The 17,024-nt window shown below is 51.8% G+C and overlaps 4 protein-coding genes across 4 annotated transcripts; 2 read left to right on the top strand and 2 right to left on the bottom strand.

The window, feature by feature from the left end:
• Positions 1-1,035: 1,035 nt before the first annotated feature.
• PV10_03658 (uncharacterized protein) lies at positions 1,036-5,981 on the bottom strand. The gene is made up of 7 exons (XM_016368134.1): positions 5,926-5,981; positions 5,745-5,854; positions 5,148-5,669; positions 4,627-5,083; positions 4,430-4,566; positions 4,106-4,378; positions 1,036-4,042 (listed from the first exon to the last, which is right to left on the bottom strand). The coding sequence occupies exons 4-7, from the start codon at positions 4,647-4,649 to the stop codon at positions 1,236-1,238; spliced, it is 3,240 nt and encodes a 1,079-aa protein (XP_016227652.1). The 5' UTR covers positions 4,650-5,083; positions 5,148-5,669; positions 5,745-5,854; positions 5,926-5,981; the 3' UTR covers positions 1,036-1,235.
• Positions 5,982-8,042: 2,061 nt separating this feature from the next.
• On the top strand, positions 8,043-9,939 carry PV10_03657 (uncharacterized protein). The gene is made up of 2 exons (XM_016368133.1): positions 8,043-9,290; positions 9,355-9,939. The coding sequence occupies exons 1-2, from the start codon at positions 8,747-8,749 to the stop codon at positions 9,618-9,620; spliced, it is 810 nt and encodes a 269-aa protein (XP_016227651.1). The 5' UTR covers positions 8,043-8,746; the 3' UTR covers positions 9,621-9,939.
• On the bottom strand, positions 9,803-11,723 carry PV10_03656 (uncharacterized protein). The gene has a single exon (XM_016368132.1). The coding sequence runs from the start codon at positions 11,386-11,388 to the stop codon at positions 10,276-10,278; it is 1,113 nt and encodes a 370-aa protein (XP_016227650.1). The 5' UTR covers positions 11,389-11,723; the 3' UTR covers positions 9,803-10,275.
• Positions 11,724-11,903: 180 nt separating this feature from the next.
• Positions 11,904-16,208, top strand: PV10_03655 (uncharacterized protein). Its single transcript, XM_016368131.1, has one exon. It carries the CDS (start codon positions 12,285-12,287, stop codon positions 15,495-15,497), a length of 3,213 nt encoding a protein of 1,070 aa, XP_016227649.1. The 5' UTR covers positions 11,904-12,284; the 3' UTR covers positions 15,498-16,208.
• Positions 16,209-17,024: the final 816 nt, after the last annotated feature.

Raw genomic sequence — 17,024 nt, 5'->3', positions numbered from 1 at the left:
CGTCTGACGAAAGAATTTCAACTACTTGATGGTGAAGAGAGAGAAGGAGAAAGCCAGGAAGGACAGTGGTAATCGACAATGAATGGCACAATTCTACAGTAGAGGAGGTTCTGTAGGTAGAATCCAAGAGTTGAGTCAAAAAGACTCTGGTTTGGCGGCGGCACTAAGGCGGGATTCTCCACCAAGATATGAGCCTACTGTTATTCGGCCACTAGACGACCGAAGAGAATCGTAGCGCATACCAGTAGGGGGCGAAGGCTCGCGGGGTCCTTGTGCGGACTGACCAATGTTCGAACACCAAAGCAAGGTGGACGTCGCGATGGGTCCACCGGGGCACATATGGTGCCGTCAGAGGGACCGAGGCGACCCTCAAGCCTACAAGAGCGTACTCGCACAGGGGATCCTAATTATGCCCCGTCTGAGTCATGGCCTGGGAACCTACGGAGTAGTTACGCCTTGGGGAGTTAGGATTCGCAAATGAACGAGGTTGGTGATGAGGGGGGAACCCCGCCGACCCAGAGAATTGGAGACAAGATTTCACGGCTGCGACGGAATGGACATTTCCACCATGACGGATAATGCGATGATACAACATCGAATAAAAGACGAAGCTAATTTCATTTGTTGAACCTCGGTTGCGGTGTGGTGTGGTGGGCTGTAGGTTATGCTCCGTAGTTACCTAGTACTTAGTACATGAGCCATGTACCCCAAGGCACAAGTATATAAGGTAGGTACCTAAAGAGGTATAAATATCCATACAGATACACATAGAGACCTAATATAGGTAGGTCGGCCTCTATCTCATCTATTCATTCATTCATTCATTCATTGATCCATCCATTCCATCGGATGCCTGGCAGGACTTTGATAGTGACGTCAACAAAAAATGCAACATGTTCAGTACCAATAATGGAACACAGAAATAGAACCCAAATTGTCACGTCACCAATACTAATCTACTGCCTCAAACCACCTCAAATACCTTCAACAAGCGACAAGGAAAAAGGGAGAGGAACAGAGTCATCAAAATTACTCCTATTGTTGACGGCAAATACCTAAATGTATCAATTATCGTTTACTCATTACTACTATCATGCCGGAAGAACTGCTTGCAAACCTTGCCAAAACTGCAATGCCTCTTCTCACGCCTTCACATCGTCTTCCCCCAACTTAACATAGGTATCCATGTTCTCATTGTCCAGCATATCACATCAGACAGACATCCAGGATTCCTTTTATGCCTCGCCCATTTCCCGTCGTTGCTGTCCCGTCGGTAGTGGTTTCAATTGCTCCAGGATTCGATGGCCTAGGCTTTCTTTTCGCTGCCCATCGCCATGCTCTGTAGACTCACCGCCAGCACCTTCGTCATAGGATCTTCTCCGGTCCTGTCCATCATACTCGGTAGTCTTTATCTCATTATCATTGCCAGGTCCGCCACTAGATGTACCGAGACCCCTTGCATGTTCTGGATCCTGTATTTTCGTAAAAGGACCCGTCGATCCCGTTCCCACATCTCCGTCTCCTCTCTGTGCCGATGAAGGCTCATCCTTGTGCAGCGGGTTGTATGAAGGCTTCTGTACGCCACCACTTGCTGCTTCATAACTGTGGTCTTGAGAAGGCGTTCCCTCCATGTTGCTGCTGTGCGTGATATCTCCCGCCGTACGACTCTCCGCTTCCGTATTACTTGCGCCGTTATCCTCCTCATCAGTGCTGTACTGCTCCTCCTCACCAGTGTCCTTGTTCTTCCGACTCTTGAAGATTCGCTTGAATATGTTGGGTTTTTTCTCTCGCGGTTGGCTTTTCTGCAATCGATTGCCATGTTGTTCATCATGCGTGGGGTCATCTTCGTGGGGTCCATGTGCTGCAGCAGTTCCGGCTGCCGCTCCACCCACGCCGACCAGTGCTGCTTCTTTGCCACGTCTATCATCTGCAACCAGTCTCTCCGTTTCCCCTACCTTGTCATATCCTGTGGCGTCTTTCTGTTCCAAACCTCCCTCTTTTTGATGCTCCTTCTCCTCTTTTTCAAGCTCCTTCTGATGCTGCTTCTCGGCCTTTTTGGCGTCTTTCTCATGCTGTTTGGCCTCCTTCGCCGCCAACTTTTCGGCCGTTTTCTGATCTTTTTCGTACTGCTTCTGCCGAGCAGCCTCCTGCTCTTCAAGGTCATGCTTCCGGCGAGCAGCTGCTTCTTCTTCAGCCTGTTGATCAGAGCTTGCATGAGCCGCGTGAGCCGCGTGAGCACCTCCACCAGCTACTGCCGCTGCCGCTGCAGTCTTGCGACCGGCGTGACCCTCATCATGATCATCGTCGATGGGGCCTGCTTTCTTGTTCTCGTCGTTGACAGGATCTTCCTTCTCGATCTTGGGCTTTTTCGTGTCTTTCGTGACCGCTGGTGCAGTCTCAGGTTTTGACTTGGGCGCTGTATCATCAGTTCTCTGATTCCGCTGGCCGTAATCTTGCGTTTGGGATGTTCTCGTCCCAGATACAGCGGTACCTGTCGCTGTAGTAGTGGTTGAATCCTTAATAGTACTGCCACCGTCATTCACTGGCGACTGGTTTGAGCCTGCAGTAGAGAACTTTCCCATGGCGGGTGTGTCTTGAGGAGGCAAAGATCCAGCGGTCGCTGCTTCCGGGCTCGACCTTCTCAAAGCATTGTCAGTAGTCCCGGTTGCGCTCTCTTGCACCGTACCGTGTTGTTTATATTTATGGGCTGTATAAGCCCCTGCTCCAGCTCCTGCTCCTGCAACTCCCATCAGAGCGGCATTGCGCCGTGCTTGACCCTCATCTCTCGTGGAGGCTCCAGCTTCATCCGAAGGAGTTGCGCCTCCCGTGGCATTGTCGGCTTGAGTTGATTTGGAAGTAGCACTCCCGGTAGAGGTAATGGGCCGATCCCGTTGGACGTACTCTTGGGAGCTAGGCCAAGTCCCACTTTGTTGGTCTGCACCTGATGCTCTCCCGTGTTGAAGCGCAGCTAAGCCCGCGGCCCCGGCCCCGGCCCCGGCAATACCAGCCGCAGCAGCTTTGCCATGACCACTGGATTTGCTGTCTTCTGGTTCATCGCTAATTGTTCGGGGGTCTGGGCCCCATTCTGATGTTCCCGCTTGAACTGTTGACGCTGGCTGGGAGGTTGGTCCTGAGGTAGACAAGGCAGTCCCCGGAAGAGCTGGGGAATCATTGAATTCTCCCTGTCCTTTCGAGGAGTCTTGATAAGGAGATCCCGCAACAGGAGCAGGTGGCTGCGTTTGTACGCGGGAGCCCGAGGCTTCGAGTGGACGATTCTGAACTTCACCTTGACTTCCAATGATGTACGAAGTAGCGTCTCCACTTTTCTCATCAGAACTCAATTCATGTGTAGGCGATGCGGTTTCAAAGATGGCAGGCTCCGACGCCTCGCCAGTAACCGGTAAGCTGGTTCGATTACCACACGCGCCTAAGGTGGCCGCACCAGAAGCACCGGCAGCTGCCCCGAGGCCGACAGCCGTCAGGGTAGTGCCGCGACTAGAGTTGCTGTCATTTTGCGCATCGATTGCATCTCGCGTGCCCCCAACAGGAGCAGTAACGGGTGCGGGGGACTCTGTACCGGCGGGATAAGCGGTAGTGGGGATGCTTTCTTTGCGATGTTCTGCCAGCGGAGGGCTGGTGCGAGTCGGTGCTGTGTATGAATCGGTGCCAGTAGTGGTGGTAGGTTGATCATCCGCAGCTGTTGAAGCTGCGCTCACTCCTGCATCCTTGGATCTAGCGGCAGCGACACCAGCAGCAGTGGCTGCTCCACCAAGTCCCACGGCGCCCATAATCTTGCCGAGTGCACTTGAGGTTTGCGATGGTGGTAGAGCAGGAGTCTCGCTGGAAACACCTGTGTCTTCTTGGGTGGACAGAGTGGTTTGGTCGTGTGTGGTCGGCATACTTTGTTCTAGGCTGTCACTCTGGTTCTGTTTCTGAGCATCTCCTGTCGGTAAGGCAGCTGTTGTCGAGGCCGATGAGGTGGTCTGCTGGGTGGGATCAATTGACGGGTCATCCTTGGGGTATGCACCTGGAATGTTAGAAGCTAGATCCAATCAGTTAGAGTGGCCAAAATCTGGTGTTCAGGATCTTGTGGTGAGTGGCTTACTGCTGGGATCGCCGTGCTGGCTGAAAGCGAGAGAGGCCGCAGTGCCGGCCGACCCAGGCGGGACACCAGAGCTTGCGCCACCGAAAGAATGCTCAGGCATCTTATATGTTGTTGGATCTTGCGAATTGTGATCTACCACGCTACCGACGGGGTCACCTTTGCGAAGGCTGAATGAGCTATAGGTCGAAGTCTGTCCGAGTGCAATGCTGCCGTTATTGTCGCTGGTCGTAGGACTGTTGAAAGACTGGTGTAAGCCTTGCCTTGCGTCGGTTCCTTCGACTTGTCAGTATGACTTTCGTTGAGATGGACATATTTGGAGCTGACCTGAAACAAGACCTGAATTTGAGGCTTGGGAGGTATCGGGGGCAAATTTGCCTTGCGGAAAGTGAGAGCCTTGACCTGTCATTCGAGCAGAAAGTCGTGAGCTGCCAGTCCTGAGTGGTTCGTCTTTGTCTCTAGAACTTTGAGTATTTGGTTAGTTTGGAAATCAGGTGATTGATGGGTATCACAAGCAAGCCTACACCAAGCTCTTGAATCTGTCCATTTGGAACAGAGTGAAGATCAACTTACTAAGATTGAAAGTGTCTCTAGACGGGGCTGGAATGGATACTCCTAGTAGAGACGAGGCGTGAAGACGTAGAAGGAAACGAAGGAGTCACTGAAGAAATAGAGAAAGACAGTGAGAGCCAGCAGACAATGCTGTAGTTTGCCTTGAATTCGAGATGCGTCATCGGGGATTCCAGTGGCCTGGACGACGCGGGTCGTTGGTGATGTGCCACGACATGGCGACTTTGTGTCGATGGCCACGACAAGCCACCGGCCCGCAAGTCGAAGCTTCGATGGCGAATGCACGAATCAAGGTTCGATGAGCGCATGATGAACAGGCTAGGTGGGCGGCAGGTCGAGAGGGGGCGGTGGAAGAGGGTGGTGATGATGTCGTAGAGCATGTTCAGAGTTGAGAAACAATGAAGTCATCGGCTGCCACACACACGTCAGAGGGGGAAATTAAAGCGACCAAGATGGCGGAATGGATGGTTATTACAACTTGGACCGTGTCGGGTTTCGTGTTGATGGAGTTGTGAAGGAGGAGCTCTGGAAATGAAGTCTTATTCTGTTCAGTGCAGGTGACTGTTGGTGAGATGTGGTGATGGTGTTGGTCATGGTGTTGGTGTTGGGTGGCAGACGAAAAGGTTGAGAGACTGCACTTGATGAGTGGAAGGCACTTGCCTACACAAGCGACGCCCAAGTACCTTAGGTAGGTACCTACCAGTATTCGTGAGACCTATGGACGATGATGATACCTACATCAGGTCCTCTAGCGTAAGATAGTACCCAAGGCAGCTAGGTAAGGTACCTATAGTCAGGTATTCGAAAAGTAGCAGCGTACCTGGGCGGGCAGGTACTTAGCTACCTTGTAATTTAGGTACCAAGGCCCAGATGCACACCAAAGTCACCTGCGACCTCCCATAAACACCCTAGAAGAAGCAGTGACCAAGGAATCTACGATTGAGGGCGAACCTCCCATCAATATCACGTGCACTGACCAAGAAAGACACCCAAGCCTCTAGAGGCGATCGTTAGACTGATCAAATAAAGAAACAGGCGGTGTGGTCTCGATCAGTAGGTAGGTACTACTTACTCCGTAGTAGGGAGACAACCATAGGCATGGGCACCAGGCTTCCGATCTCAACATTATTGAATAGCGCCTCAATGTCGATACATTGTACGCACACATCGATCCATAGGTACCTACTGATAATCTCAGAAATCAGTCCTTGACCCTTTTCAAGTGAAGATGCAAATATGAGGCTGAGACATACTGTTAGTGACTGTACACGATGGATCTCACGACTTATCAGGTAGGCAAGTTCGCGGGCGACGGCCATCCAACCAGTCACCGGGACTGCCACAAATGGGCATACTTATGGGCTGGCATGGCTGGGCGGTGATGCCGAACCATTGGCCAAACGAGGCAAAATCGCCGCGGAGAAGAAGCAGCACTATTGTGGCCCCCACTGCTCCCAGAACTTGGGTAGAATTCGAGGGCTCGTGTGAATGGATTGCGAAACTAGAACGTGGTCTCACATGTTACACTCATCCATCGGCCGTGACCTCTCGTGGCTCTGCATCGAGGCGGATAAGCATGCTGGGGGATCGGGCCTCAAAGTGCTCGAGTGCATGGCAGGGGGTGAGCAAGTGGCACGGGGGTAACGTCAGTAGCCCCTCGGCCCCTCGGCCCTTCTATGGCTGCACTGCACCTGTGTTGCAACAGGCTCGTGTGCACCCTGGCCTTGTGCTCCCCTGCGCTATACCCTGGCACACGGCAATCTCGACCTGGGCCGGTTGAGGCAAACATGCAACGCCACCCCGACATTCCACCCAGTCAAGTGCTGATCACCACACAAGCGCCGCCTTGAGTTTTTCTAGAAGGTGACATTTTCTTCTTCGATCGACATCGACAGCTTTGATGCAGAGCAGAACACGAGGTTGCCGAAAATGGCGTTGCTTCTGGAATCTAGCTCAACGTCCTCAACATGACCTCAACTAATACCACTGAGAGAACACCCCGGATCAGACCGGGCATTTGGGTTTCTGAGGGTCTCTGGGCCCTTCCTGGGCACCAACGGTCATGGTCGGAAACTTGACACTTGCTTGAGGAGTGAGCACACCACACTACTTAGGTACCTACCTAGTACCTCATACACTGTTCATCAGCGCCTGTGAAACAAGAATTGTGCCAAGTTGGACCTCCTTTGCAGCCACAAACCCATCACCCATAAGCTCTACATTCCTGCCTTAGATACCGAAGACCTACCTAGGGACCTAGCTATCAATATCCTAGGCGCCTTATCCTGCTCAGAAAGGAGCCTTTCAATTGTACGGACAACCAGGAAAAGATCATGCCTGTTTGAAAGGGCCAAAGTTCCCCCTCTCGGCACAGTCATTGCCCCTCGTGCCCCTCTTGTTGTTTAGCCTGGATGTTCAAGACAGTAATTGGTCTTGGGTCGTCTGTGTGGTTTGGCATTCTGGTATCCGTGGTACCTTAGGTAGCATTGATCCTCCTAATTCATTAGTGAAGCCTCCTTCATTGGGCAAGCCGAGAACCCCACTTTTGATATGCCTTGGTCACCTTGGTTTGTCTCCATATCTGACCTCTAAAATCACCATCATTCGCCCAATGGTACCATGCCACCAAGCCAAATCTGCCGCTCGAGAATTATGATAATAATAACGCCGGAATGCTCGGAGGTCTGTTAATGGCCCCCTGGTGCCCGTCCACCATGATACGCATGCTGGCATGATAGCATGATAAACTACCTTGGGTACGGATGGTGCAACGGCCGTGATCCATCATCAATGGAAATTGATTTGCTCAACAATAATGTCCACACTGACAACTACTCCACCTGGCTCTTGCTCTTTGCTCTCTGCTCTCTGTTCTCTTCTCCCTTGACGCGGCGTTTCTTCTCCTTTGCAATTTGGTCACGCATCTTTTCGCCTCCACATCACTATTCCATACGGCGTTCCATCCACCATTCTGATCAATCAGTCGGTCTTACCCGCGTTGTTGCACTTGGCCCTGGAGCCAGGAGTCTCTCTATGTAGCACAACTTGCACAACCACCTCCATTTCCATGTCCATTTGTCCTCGTCCACCGTGGCCTCCGTGTCTCCCCAGTTTTACTCGGCTTCCCATGGTTCAAAGTGCCCCGCCCGTATGAATTCTTCTTCTCACCATGGTCCACTACTACTCCGTACTGGAACAACTCCTACCGCCCTCGTGTTGCTCGTCATCTTGATCAAGGTTACCTCGCCTTCCCCACGCTCACTAGACTCACCCTAGCCAGGTAATTTTCACCCTACATGATTCTTAGACCCTGGGAGTTACCATATCTCTCCTGTCTTCGCTCTAATAGACTTTCCTTTGTCGTCCAAACGTCTTCCATCTCCAATCCGACTACTCTGACGCTACCCTTCGCTCGCTTTCAAACACACTCGTCTCTCCGTCCCATCATCCTTATTCTTGAGTTGAAACTCATCCTCCCTTACACTTTTCCTCCTCCTAACTTGTGCTCCTGCCCTTGTTCAAGTTCATCATCTCGATCGACTACTCTCGCATCTTGTCCTACCTCTTGTGATCCACAAACCAGGTCATATCTTTGTGGACCCATGTCACGGCCGCAACTGGATGATATGTAGATACCTAGCCGAATCAACAACCCACCGCCGTCGCCTTGCCCATTTCCGTCCGACTTACGTCCGGCTGTCTGTCGACGCCACTCAACCAGTACATCTATCTCACCTGACGACAACCTTGCATTTTCGAGTTAATGGTGTTTCTTATCAGCCTTGACTACTTGACTACCTAGTACTCCCCGACCAAATTGTCCATGAAATCTGCATTTCTACCCACGCAGTCCGCCTTCTGCACACCCATGGTCTTGTCTTGACTTCAGCCAAGCTGTATCTTTCGGCTACCACTTTCCAACATCTTGGTACACCCCTCTCCCATCTTCTCCCAAGACCTAGTTCCGAAAGGGCCCCACTACCATACAATTCCCCGTCGCTGAGGGATACATTTCATTACCCTTGCTTGTTACTCTGGGGGATTTCCATTCTCAATCCTTCACCAACTTCCACAATGGGCTTACGAACCAGCCTCAAAAAGACCTTCGGCGGCAGTTCGTCGTCCAAGAAAAAGATGACGCCCAAAAAGGGCATGGCAACACTCAGGCCTGGTGAACAACTGTACACAGCCAGGACTGATATCGAGTACTACAAGCCCAACGAAATCCCCCGGTCCAAATATAAGGGCAAGGTTGACCCTCTTCATGCCGCCTCCCTGGCCTCCTACTCGCTCTCGGGCGCTTTTGGTCACGGCGAACCCACCATTTTCGGAACCAGACGAAAACGAAGACACAGCGATGGTGCCATGAGTCCTGGCGGCACCAAGAGTCAGAGCCGCATGACTAGCGCTGCCGCAAGTCGCGCTGCCAGTCGGGCTGCCAGTCGAGCTGCCAGTCGAGCCAACTCAACACGTCCCAGTTTAGACCCAGGCTCGAGGTTGAAGGTGGAAACCAGAGCAGCCAGCCTAAGCAGTGAGAGCAGTGATAGTACTTCCAGCTCACGGTCCCTGTCCGATTCGAGCAAAGGGAGTGGGAAAGAGATCGTCGACACCCCCAGCAGTAAGTATAACCCAGTTCGTATAATCCGCCTAGGCCATGATGACTGACCTCCCGGTCTCTTTAGCGTCGCTATCTCAAGTCACTAACGCCACGCCATCATTACCAGAACTCTCCATCAACCCCACCAAATCAGTCCCACCACCCATAGACTCCGGCGTCGATGTCGCCACCGTTCATGATACACCGACTTTAACCAAACAGACAACTCGCCATGACACCCCTTTCACAGCGGAAGAACTTGAGCGCGCCATGTCACGGGTGACCGTACAGCGTCGCGACTATGATGATGAACCTGCCGGCCCAACGAGAAGAATGGGCATCGCTTCATGAAGGACAAGGGCCGAGATCGATCAATGTTTGGTCGCGTGCTGTCGCCGGTCCCCCAAAGATGACTTGTTTACGACTGAATGTGGAAGTGTATTGATGAAATAGGGTGTCTCTGTGTGATTCTTTCTCCTCAGCGGCATATATAGGAAAAGGCGGTGCATCTTTGTGGCGTTGGGTCACGTTTATAGTAGGAGAGGCAACCATAGTGACTCCTGGATGGTCTTGATATTCACATAGATAGGACCATGGATCTCTGGATAGTCATTGGCCCCAGGGAAATCGGCCCCGGCGAGGAAATGAAATCCAAAAATGCGATAAGCCCTCTAAGGCTTCTTCCAAGTCTCCATCACCCATTTTCTCGCGTTGATCACCGTCATCATACTAGACTAGTCAAGGCTTCTGCTGGCAGGACGAATGACTGATGACAAATGAATGGCGTCGTGGCCGTTGGCCAAGCGTTGCCACCAACACGGATAATCGATCACAATGATCACATGCTATGGCACACGATCGAGCTGTAAGGATGGTTGGTCTAGAGTTCGGATGCCTCCGACTTGTGGTCGCTGGTACATAACACGGCGAGAATCGCTCCCCTCGCAAGTCTGATTATAGGTTTGAGCGGCCACGGTGATGGCGGAAATTTTAAGCCAGTACAGTCTCAGTCGTCCGTATGGGTGACAGCCATATCCAGCACCTCGAGCCTCCCACGACCCTTTGTCTCGCTTGAACAGAATTCGCCAAGAGCCTTGAATGCTCCAGGTTCGACAAATCCAATGACTTCCCATTCTTCGCCAACGACATCTTGGCTTTCTACTTGCTCGACAAATGAGAGAATTCGGTCCTGGATAGTACCTTTGCCTTTGTCTCCTTCATTGTCTTCCCCAACATCCGCAATCTTGGACTTGGGTGCTTGCTTGGCTAAATTAGAAGGGCACGTGATCCGCAGCCTCATCCTAGCTCGCATGACTGGGATAGGCTGCCATGCTATCAGGGCGCGCATGGCTTCGAGAGCTTGCTGTTTGACTGATTTTGTTGTCACGACTCCCGTCCATATCGGAGTGTCACCTTTCTTCGGTTTGCTCGTAGTCGTGGACGAAGCATCGTCGTCCGTCATGGGTGTCGCTTGGCCACTTGTTTCGGTGGAACCTTTTGGTGTAGAGCCAGCCTTGTTAGAAGTGTGTTCCAGATTCAATTTGCCTAGTTTATGGCCGAGCGAATCCAAAGACGGAGCATGGCCGCCTTGTTTGGAGAGAACGTCGAGGCCTTTTTTAATCATGCCAGTCGTGTAAACTCTCTTGGTCTGCGGGTCAACCAGTCTTTGTGCCACCTCTTCAACGATTTCCCTCTCCATTCGGTCGAGAAGTTCTTTGCGCTCATTGGCATTCACCTGAATCTCACCCTTTTTCAAGATCTCTTCGATGATGGCATCTTTCCAGGATTTATCATCATCAGGCTCGTCGTTGGTTTTTCCCTTTGCCTTCTTTGAGGATTTTGCATTTGACTTTGTAGATTTTAAGGGTTCCTGGGCTTGGGAGGACGTGGGCCAGGCCTTGACGAGTTCTGCATTTGGGGCAGTCTCGCCCTTTGAGACATTGAGAAAGATAGTGGGGATCTGGAGCACATTATCTAGGTCGGTCTCGGTCCCTGAGCGATATTCGAGCAGTTTATTCTTGTAGCAGGCGAGTTCGAACCGCTTCTTTCCTTTCTTATACCGGACAATGGAGACATTTGTCAACTTGATTTGATTTGCAGGCTGTTGAATTACTGGCATTGTGCCAGCGAGGTTTATGAGGAACGAGGCGTGGGGCGGGAGAAAGGGCGATGTCAGGCAATGGCAAGTGATTCCGAGCGAGTTCTAAGTTGAATATTGAGACTCAGCCTTGGATCAAAGGACGCACCTCCTGCCCACAAGGTTGGAATGATGCACGCAGGCTGCAGCTGATCGATGATGAAGGTGGAAAATCTGAATGTACTCTGAGTCACTAGGTTGGATCTCCCAAGGCCGGTGACAGTCCAAATGCCACAACAGCCAAGATAGAAGTTGACGCCAGACGATGGCTTTCGAGTCTGCAATTTGTCATGAAATTGTGGACTATTGATTAGCATCTACTACTGACTGAGCAGTGAACGGTGCCTGTAGTTGACTTTGTGACTTGACTGGTAAAATAAGTAGCACGTGATTCTTGATCATGAGTGCGGATGCGCATGCGGGGAAGGCGCGAATGAAGTTCGGTCATCAGATGATTTTGAATTGGGGAAATTTTATTCCTACAGGCTCATACACATCTACACACTGATTGTTGACATGGCTTCCTAGACAATGACCTGACACGTTGACACTCTCGAACACACCTCTACCTTAGCTACCTACATAGGTACTAAAGGGAAACCCCGAGAGTGGCCCATGTCACGTGGTGGTGTCGATGATCTGTTGACGGATTCAATTACTGACTCCATCTCAACCAGGGCACCCTCCTCTACGACAGCTGTTTCAGTCTTTCGCAACAGAGATGATACCATTCTGACCGGCTGCGCCGCTAGAATCCCCCATTCTTCCCGAATACGTCTTCTATAGGCATCCGTCTCTTCGTCAGAAGTGCTGGACTGACCACGTCAGAGGGGGTCGTTTGCCCAACCTCGTCCTTCGAGGCAACTCCAAGACGCACCATGCTCCCTATGCGGTCTACTGTCGGCTGCGCAAAGTTGACCATCCGCCACAAGCCGTACATCTGCCCCCGCTGTCATCGTTCCGGGTTGGCGTCTTCCTCAGCAAAGCATTTTACAATCTCGAGCCCGGATCGCCGACCGAACGGCCCGCTGGAGACGTCCACCCTCGATCGGACACCCTACGATTCCTTTCTATTCGCAGCCCCGTCCTCCTCACCACCTAGTTCCAAATCCTTCATTAGGGATCATCTAAGAGCATGGAGTGTTCAAAATCAGAAAGTCAAAAAAGATCACGCTGAGGACAACTTCGCCTCTGGGGCTCGATTGACGGTTCTGCCCAATTCTCTCTTCATAGAGGAGTCACCAACCCTTCAAGATGACGTAGATTGGGATGATGCCTCGACCTTTGACGCCCACCGTACCACCGATACTGATGATGGGGTCTCCGCTCCCCACGCGAGGCATGGGCTGGAAATAGGAGATCTCATCTATCTCAACCGAGTCTACATTAATATCCGTCCCCAGTTTGCCATCTACTTAGGAACTCGTTTCGCTCAGGAGCAGTTCTTCCTCGCCGATGGGAGATGGTTGGTCACGACCTTGAGCCCCTTCACAAGCCCCATCATATCTCGGTTTGCCCCAAAAGAAGAGGTCGACCTCATCCTCCGTCATTTGCCCAAGAAGCGTCTTGAGTACCAAGATCGCCACCTCGGAATTGCCACTCTACATTCTTTTGCTGACCATGTTCCCCATGTCGATGCCGCTCCACTTCTAGGTCGCATCGTTGACTTTTCAGACGACGTCGACTCTTTTCGGCGCGACAACGTTGCACTTCTCGATGGTATATACGACATCCTCGCGCACGAGGACAATTACATCTCTCCTTCCTTCGCCCACATCGTCGAGAAGCTGCTTGGTCGGCCGTCTACTCAGGTCTCCTCAGCCGAGTCCATGTCAATCTTTCTCGCAATGAGTCGTGATGTCACCCGTATCAACTTTCACAAGGTGCCGCAGAGCAAGGAGATGTCGACACTGATTACCCCAAAAGCACTTCATCGCAAGTTTGAAAAAGTCGTGGACTGGGCTCGGGACTACCAAGATGCTGCTGCTCGCGCGGCGTTGGGAATTAACGTCACCGCGGACCTCGAGAAGAACCCTCTCTCTTCGTTCATCGACAAAGCTCGCCGTTTGATACTCAAAAGCCGCAAGATCCGTTCTCCCACCACCACAGGCCAGCTAGGTCCAAGTACTGCCCAAAGTACGGGTTCCAGTGCCACAGCCACCCAAGAAACTGGCGAGACGTTTTCAGATTCGGACAAGATGTTCCTTGAGTTCCTCTGGGATTGCTACGTCCGCGAACCGATGGGATCTGCGGGGCGTACACGCCATCAGTCAATTGGCTCTCTTCTTCTGAGAGCCATTGGAGCATACCCTAAGATGCGTTTAGAGCGCAACATTGGTTCTCTTTTGCTCCAAGAACTCGGAGTTCTAGCACCCTCGACTCAATCCTACGACCACAACCTAATTGTTCGTGTACCCGGCCGAAGAGGCTCAGAAGGCCTCGATGCTCTTATTGAAGAAGCAGACAAGTCTTGTCGTGATGCTGGCTGGCGCCGCGATTTCACCTACGATGCTGACCGGGACTTCATGGCCTCACTAAGGCAGCCCTTCAAGCTAAAGGCTTTTGCGGTGGATTCGTCAAAAACCTTCATACGAGATGATGCATTTTCGATTGAGCCTGGCACCGTTATCCCAAACTCCACCTGGGTCCACATTCACATTGCACATCCGAGCGCATTCTTTCCACGAGAACATGTCTTTGGCCGCTTGGCCGAAAAGCTAGGGCAATCTCTATATACCCCAACAGAGGCAATGCATATGCTACCATTAGATCTGGCTTGCGCAATCAGCTTAAAATCAGGTAGCCCGGCCCTTACAATCAGCACGCTTTTAGCCTACGATGGCTCGGTTTTAGATGTCAACGTTCAGCCAACAATATTGTCCGAGGTCGTCTTTCTCCGGCCCGAGGCTGTCGACATCGTCACAGGACGAACAGCAGAAGAGGTGGCAAGTCTTCTCGTTGGCGGAATGCAAGAGAAAGTTGATCTACTATGTTCTGAGCAAGACCTAGAAGATGCCCAAAAACACCGTGAGACCTTGATGGACCTCATGCGCATTCTTCTCGCTCGACACGACGCTCGCCCTAGTGAACTGCCACAAGCAGCAGACTGGAGCGCACTGCAGATCTCTAGCTCAGTTTTCGTCTCCGATGCCGAGCCTTTTCGAAGAGATCACCTTTCCGAAAGCTATCATCGTCTGGGAGAGCCCGAGATCAAACTCGTTGCGACGCGGCATCCACACTGCTCTCGCTTATCGGAGCTTCAACGTCAGCGTGATCTAACCACGCATGCCATGTCTCTGGCAGCGGAGTCTGCAGGTAAATGGCTCAGTGATCGGAAGATACCTGCACAATTTGTCCAAACGGTGCTAGATCCCGACACAGATCTTGCGTCGATCAATCAAGCGGACAAGGTCTCGGCAGCGGAGCGACCTGCAATTGTCGCACGTTCATCACCTGGCGTCTTATTGCACTTGAATGCAAAGCAGTATGTACAGTGTACAAGTCCCCTCCGACGATATCGGGACCTGGTGGTGCAGTGGCAAATCGATGCATACCTGCGAGCGGCGGCAGATGAGTCGCCACATCAGTCACCTATAACACGTGATACACAGCTTGCTTTCAGCAAGGACGAGATGGACGAACATATTCTGAAGAGTCACGACAGGATGGGTTCCTGGTTCAAGGTCAATGCGCGTACGGCGAGGTCATGGCAACTGCGGGCATTGTTTCGGGCATTCCACTTCAACGAAGCGGAACTCCCACCAGTTTGGGACATGGTAGTGATTGGTGTAGCAAAAGCGAAGGGAGAAGATGACGATACACGCATTCGGGGCCAGCTCATCCCATTTGGATCCACAGTGCAACTCCTGGAATCGCAGGAGAAGTGGGAAGCTGGGGTGAAGAAACACCAATACTTGCCTGTCAAGTTCGAGATGGTGGATCAGGGTTCCAGGCTGATTTCATGTCGTGCGGTCGGCCCTCCTAGTGACACACCTACTTGTACAGATCCTATCAAGATCGTGCCCCGAACATGGCAATCTGGGCAGAATACGAGTGCACAAGGCGTCGAGGCTGACATTGTTGTGGGCTGAAGGAAGGCAGCCCTGCTGTCGACAGGAACGCCATGGACACGCAAGCATAATCAAGCGGGAAAGAGAACAGGCTTCTGGGGACAGAGGTTCCCCGGATTGTAATCCGTACCGCTGTCAAGTGGAGGAGAAAGATGGTGACAATCTTGCATGCGAAGTATACTTGGTGGGGTTGCGATGGAGAGCAAGTGAGGATCAGGTCAGATCTCAGTTTTGAGCAAGGCACAGTTGGTGATTCATGAGATTGCTGGCATGGGGGAAGCTGCCGCATCAATATGGTTGGATTTGTATAACATGAGGGACGAGAGGCGTAACTTGGTAGACAGCCACGACGAGGATGTACTCCGTACAGGGTATGGCACAAGATGGAGATGGTTCTGCAGGCTAGTAAGTCCATCTTGACAAATAGTTACTCTGACAGAAGTTTGGATTCTGGCTGGCGAGGATAGGCGTAGGCGCAGTACTTCGTAGTGGTGGACTGGCACATTGGAATGATTTAAACTTGGCGAGTGACAGATTTGACAGGCGAGCCAGGCCAGCCAGGCATCGAGTGTCTGCGCATGGTGACGCGATAGTGCGATTGCAGGTGAAAAACTCTGCTTGACAAGGCGCCAGGCTTGCAGTAGCCCAGTCGCTGCTGGTACCGATTGAGGTCAAACAAACTGGATTGGGGTTTTGAGACAGATATGAATCGGGTGTGTGGGATGATGTTGGGGGGCACTGGGGGGTATGAAGTGGATCATGATCGATTCAGTCAAGAGTATTCCAATCAGGTTGGATGGCATCAATATTAATGTCGAGCAGAGACAGATGCTGTCTCTGTTGGAAGCTTGTAACGTACACTTGTAATATAGAAGCTGCCGTAGCTGCCGACTACTAGGTACTTAGGTACCTAAGTGAGGTCCTTGCCTACCTAGGGAAGGATAGGTGGTCAAGGTGGTCAAGGTACTATGGGTATAGCACAGAGTAGCAAGCAACCATGGTGGCACCAACACCGACACCCTAAGGGCTTGTATCGATGTTTGGCCAAGGATGAAGCCAAGGATGCATGCGACATGAAGACCTCGAGTAACAGAATGCAAGACACACGGACCATTTGCCTTGGTGACAAGAAAAAGTCGGTGGCCTGGCTGAGAGATATGAGTGGTGAGCAAGGGACAATACATCAGCTTCCAAGATGATCAATTATTATTACTGTGGGCTCGAAATGTGGCACCAGATGCAAGGAGATATCGATCTTGACAGGAGGATGTAGCGTTGAAAGACAGGGGGCAAAGGTCTGTTTCTAGGTGTGACGGGGCGCCGAGAAGTCGATGGGCAGGGTACACCCTAGAGACTCACTAGACAGTAATTTGGGACCTGTGAGTTTAGAGCTGGAACCTGGAGTTTGGGAGCTGGTGACGAGGCACCGAGGATAAATGGACGAGGATTGAAGATCAAGAGGCGAGGGAAGGGGCGTGGGTCTCGTGGGTCTCGTGGGTCCAAAGGTCGTGATTAATTCATGAAGACTCGGTACTCGAGTTTTCAAGT

The sequence above is a fragment of the Exophiala mesophila genome (assembly GCF_000836275.1).
Source record: "Exophiala mesophila strain CBS 40295 unplaced genomic scaffold supercont1.2, whole genome shotgun sequence".
In the NCBI taxonomy this organism is placed as follows: Eukaryota; Fungi; Ascomycota; class Eurotiomycetes; order Chaetothyriales; family Herpotrichiellaceae; genus Exophiala; species Exophiala mesophila.
This window is presented reverse-complemented; position numbering and strand designations above follow the sequence as displayed.

What these genes read in the sequence shown, in the direction of transcription:
- PV10_03658 (XM_016368134.1), bottom strand. Translation starts at nt 4,649, where the DNA reads ATGGACAGATTCAAGAGCTTGGT. An exon ending in AAATTCAGGTCTTGTTTCAG is followed by an intron (nt 4,379 to 4,429) that starts GTCAGCTCCAAA and finishes GACAAGTCGAAG; the next exon opens with GAACCGACGCAAGGCAAGGC. An exon ending in CCAGCACGGCGATCCCAGCA is followed by an intron (nt 4,043 to 4,105) that starts GTAAGCCACTCA and finishes GATTGGATCTAG; the next exon opens with CTTCTAACATTCCAGGTGCA.
- PV10_03657 (XM_016368133.1), top strand. Translation starts at nt 8,747, where the DNA reads ATGGGCTTACGAACCAGCCTCAAAAAGACCTTCGGCGGCAGTTCGTCG. An exon ending in GATCGTCGACACCCCCAGCA is followed by an intron (nt 9,291 to 9,354) that starts GTAAGTATAACC and finishes CGGTCTCTTTAG; the next exon opens with CGTCGCTATCTCAAGTCACT.
- PV10_03656 (XM_016368132.1), bottom strand. Translation starts at nt 11,388, where the DNA reads ATGCCAGTAATTCAACAGCCTGCAAATCAAATCAAGTTGACAAATGTC.
- PV10_03655 (XM_016368131.1), top strand. Translation starts at nt 12,285, where the DNA reads ATGCTCCCTATGCGGTCTACTGTCGGCTGCGCAAAGTTGACCATCCGC.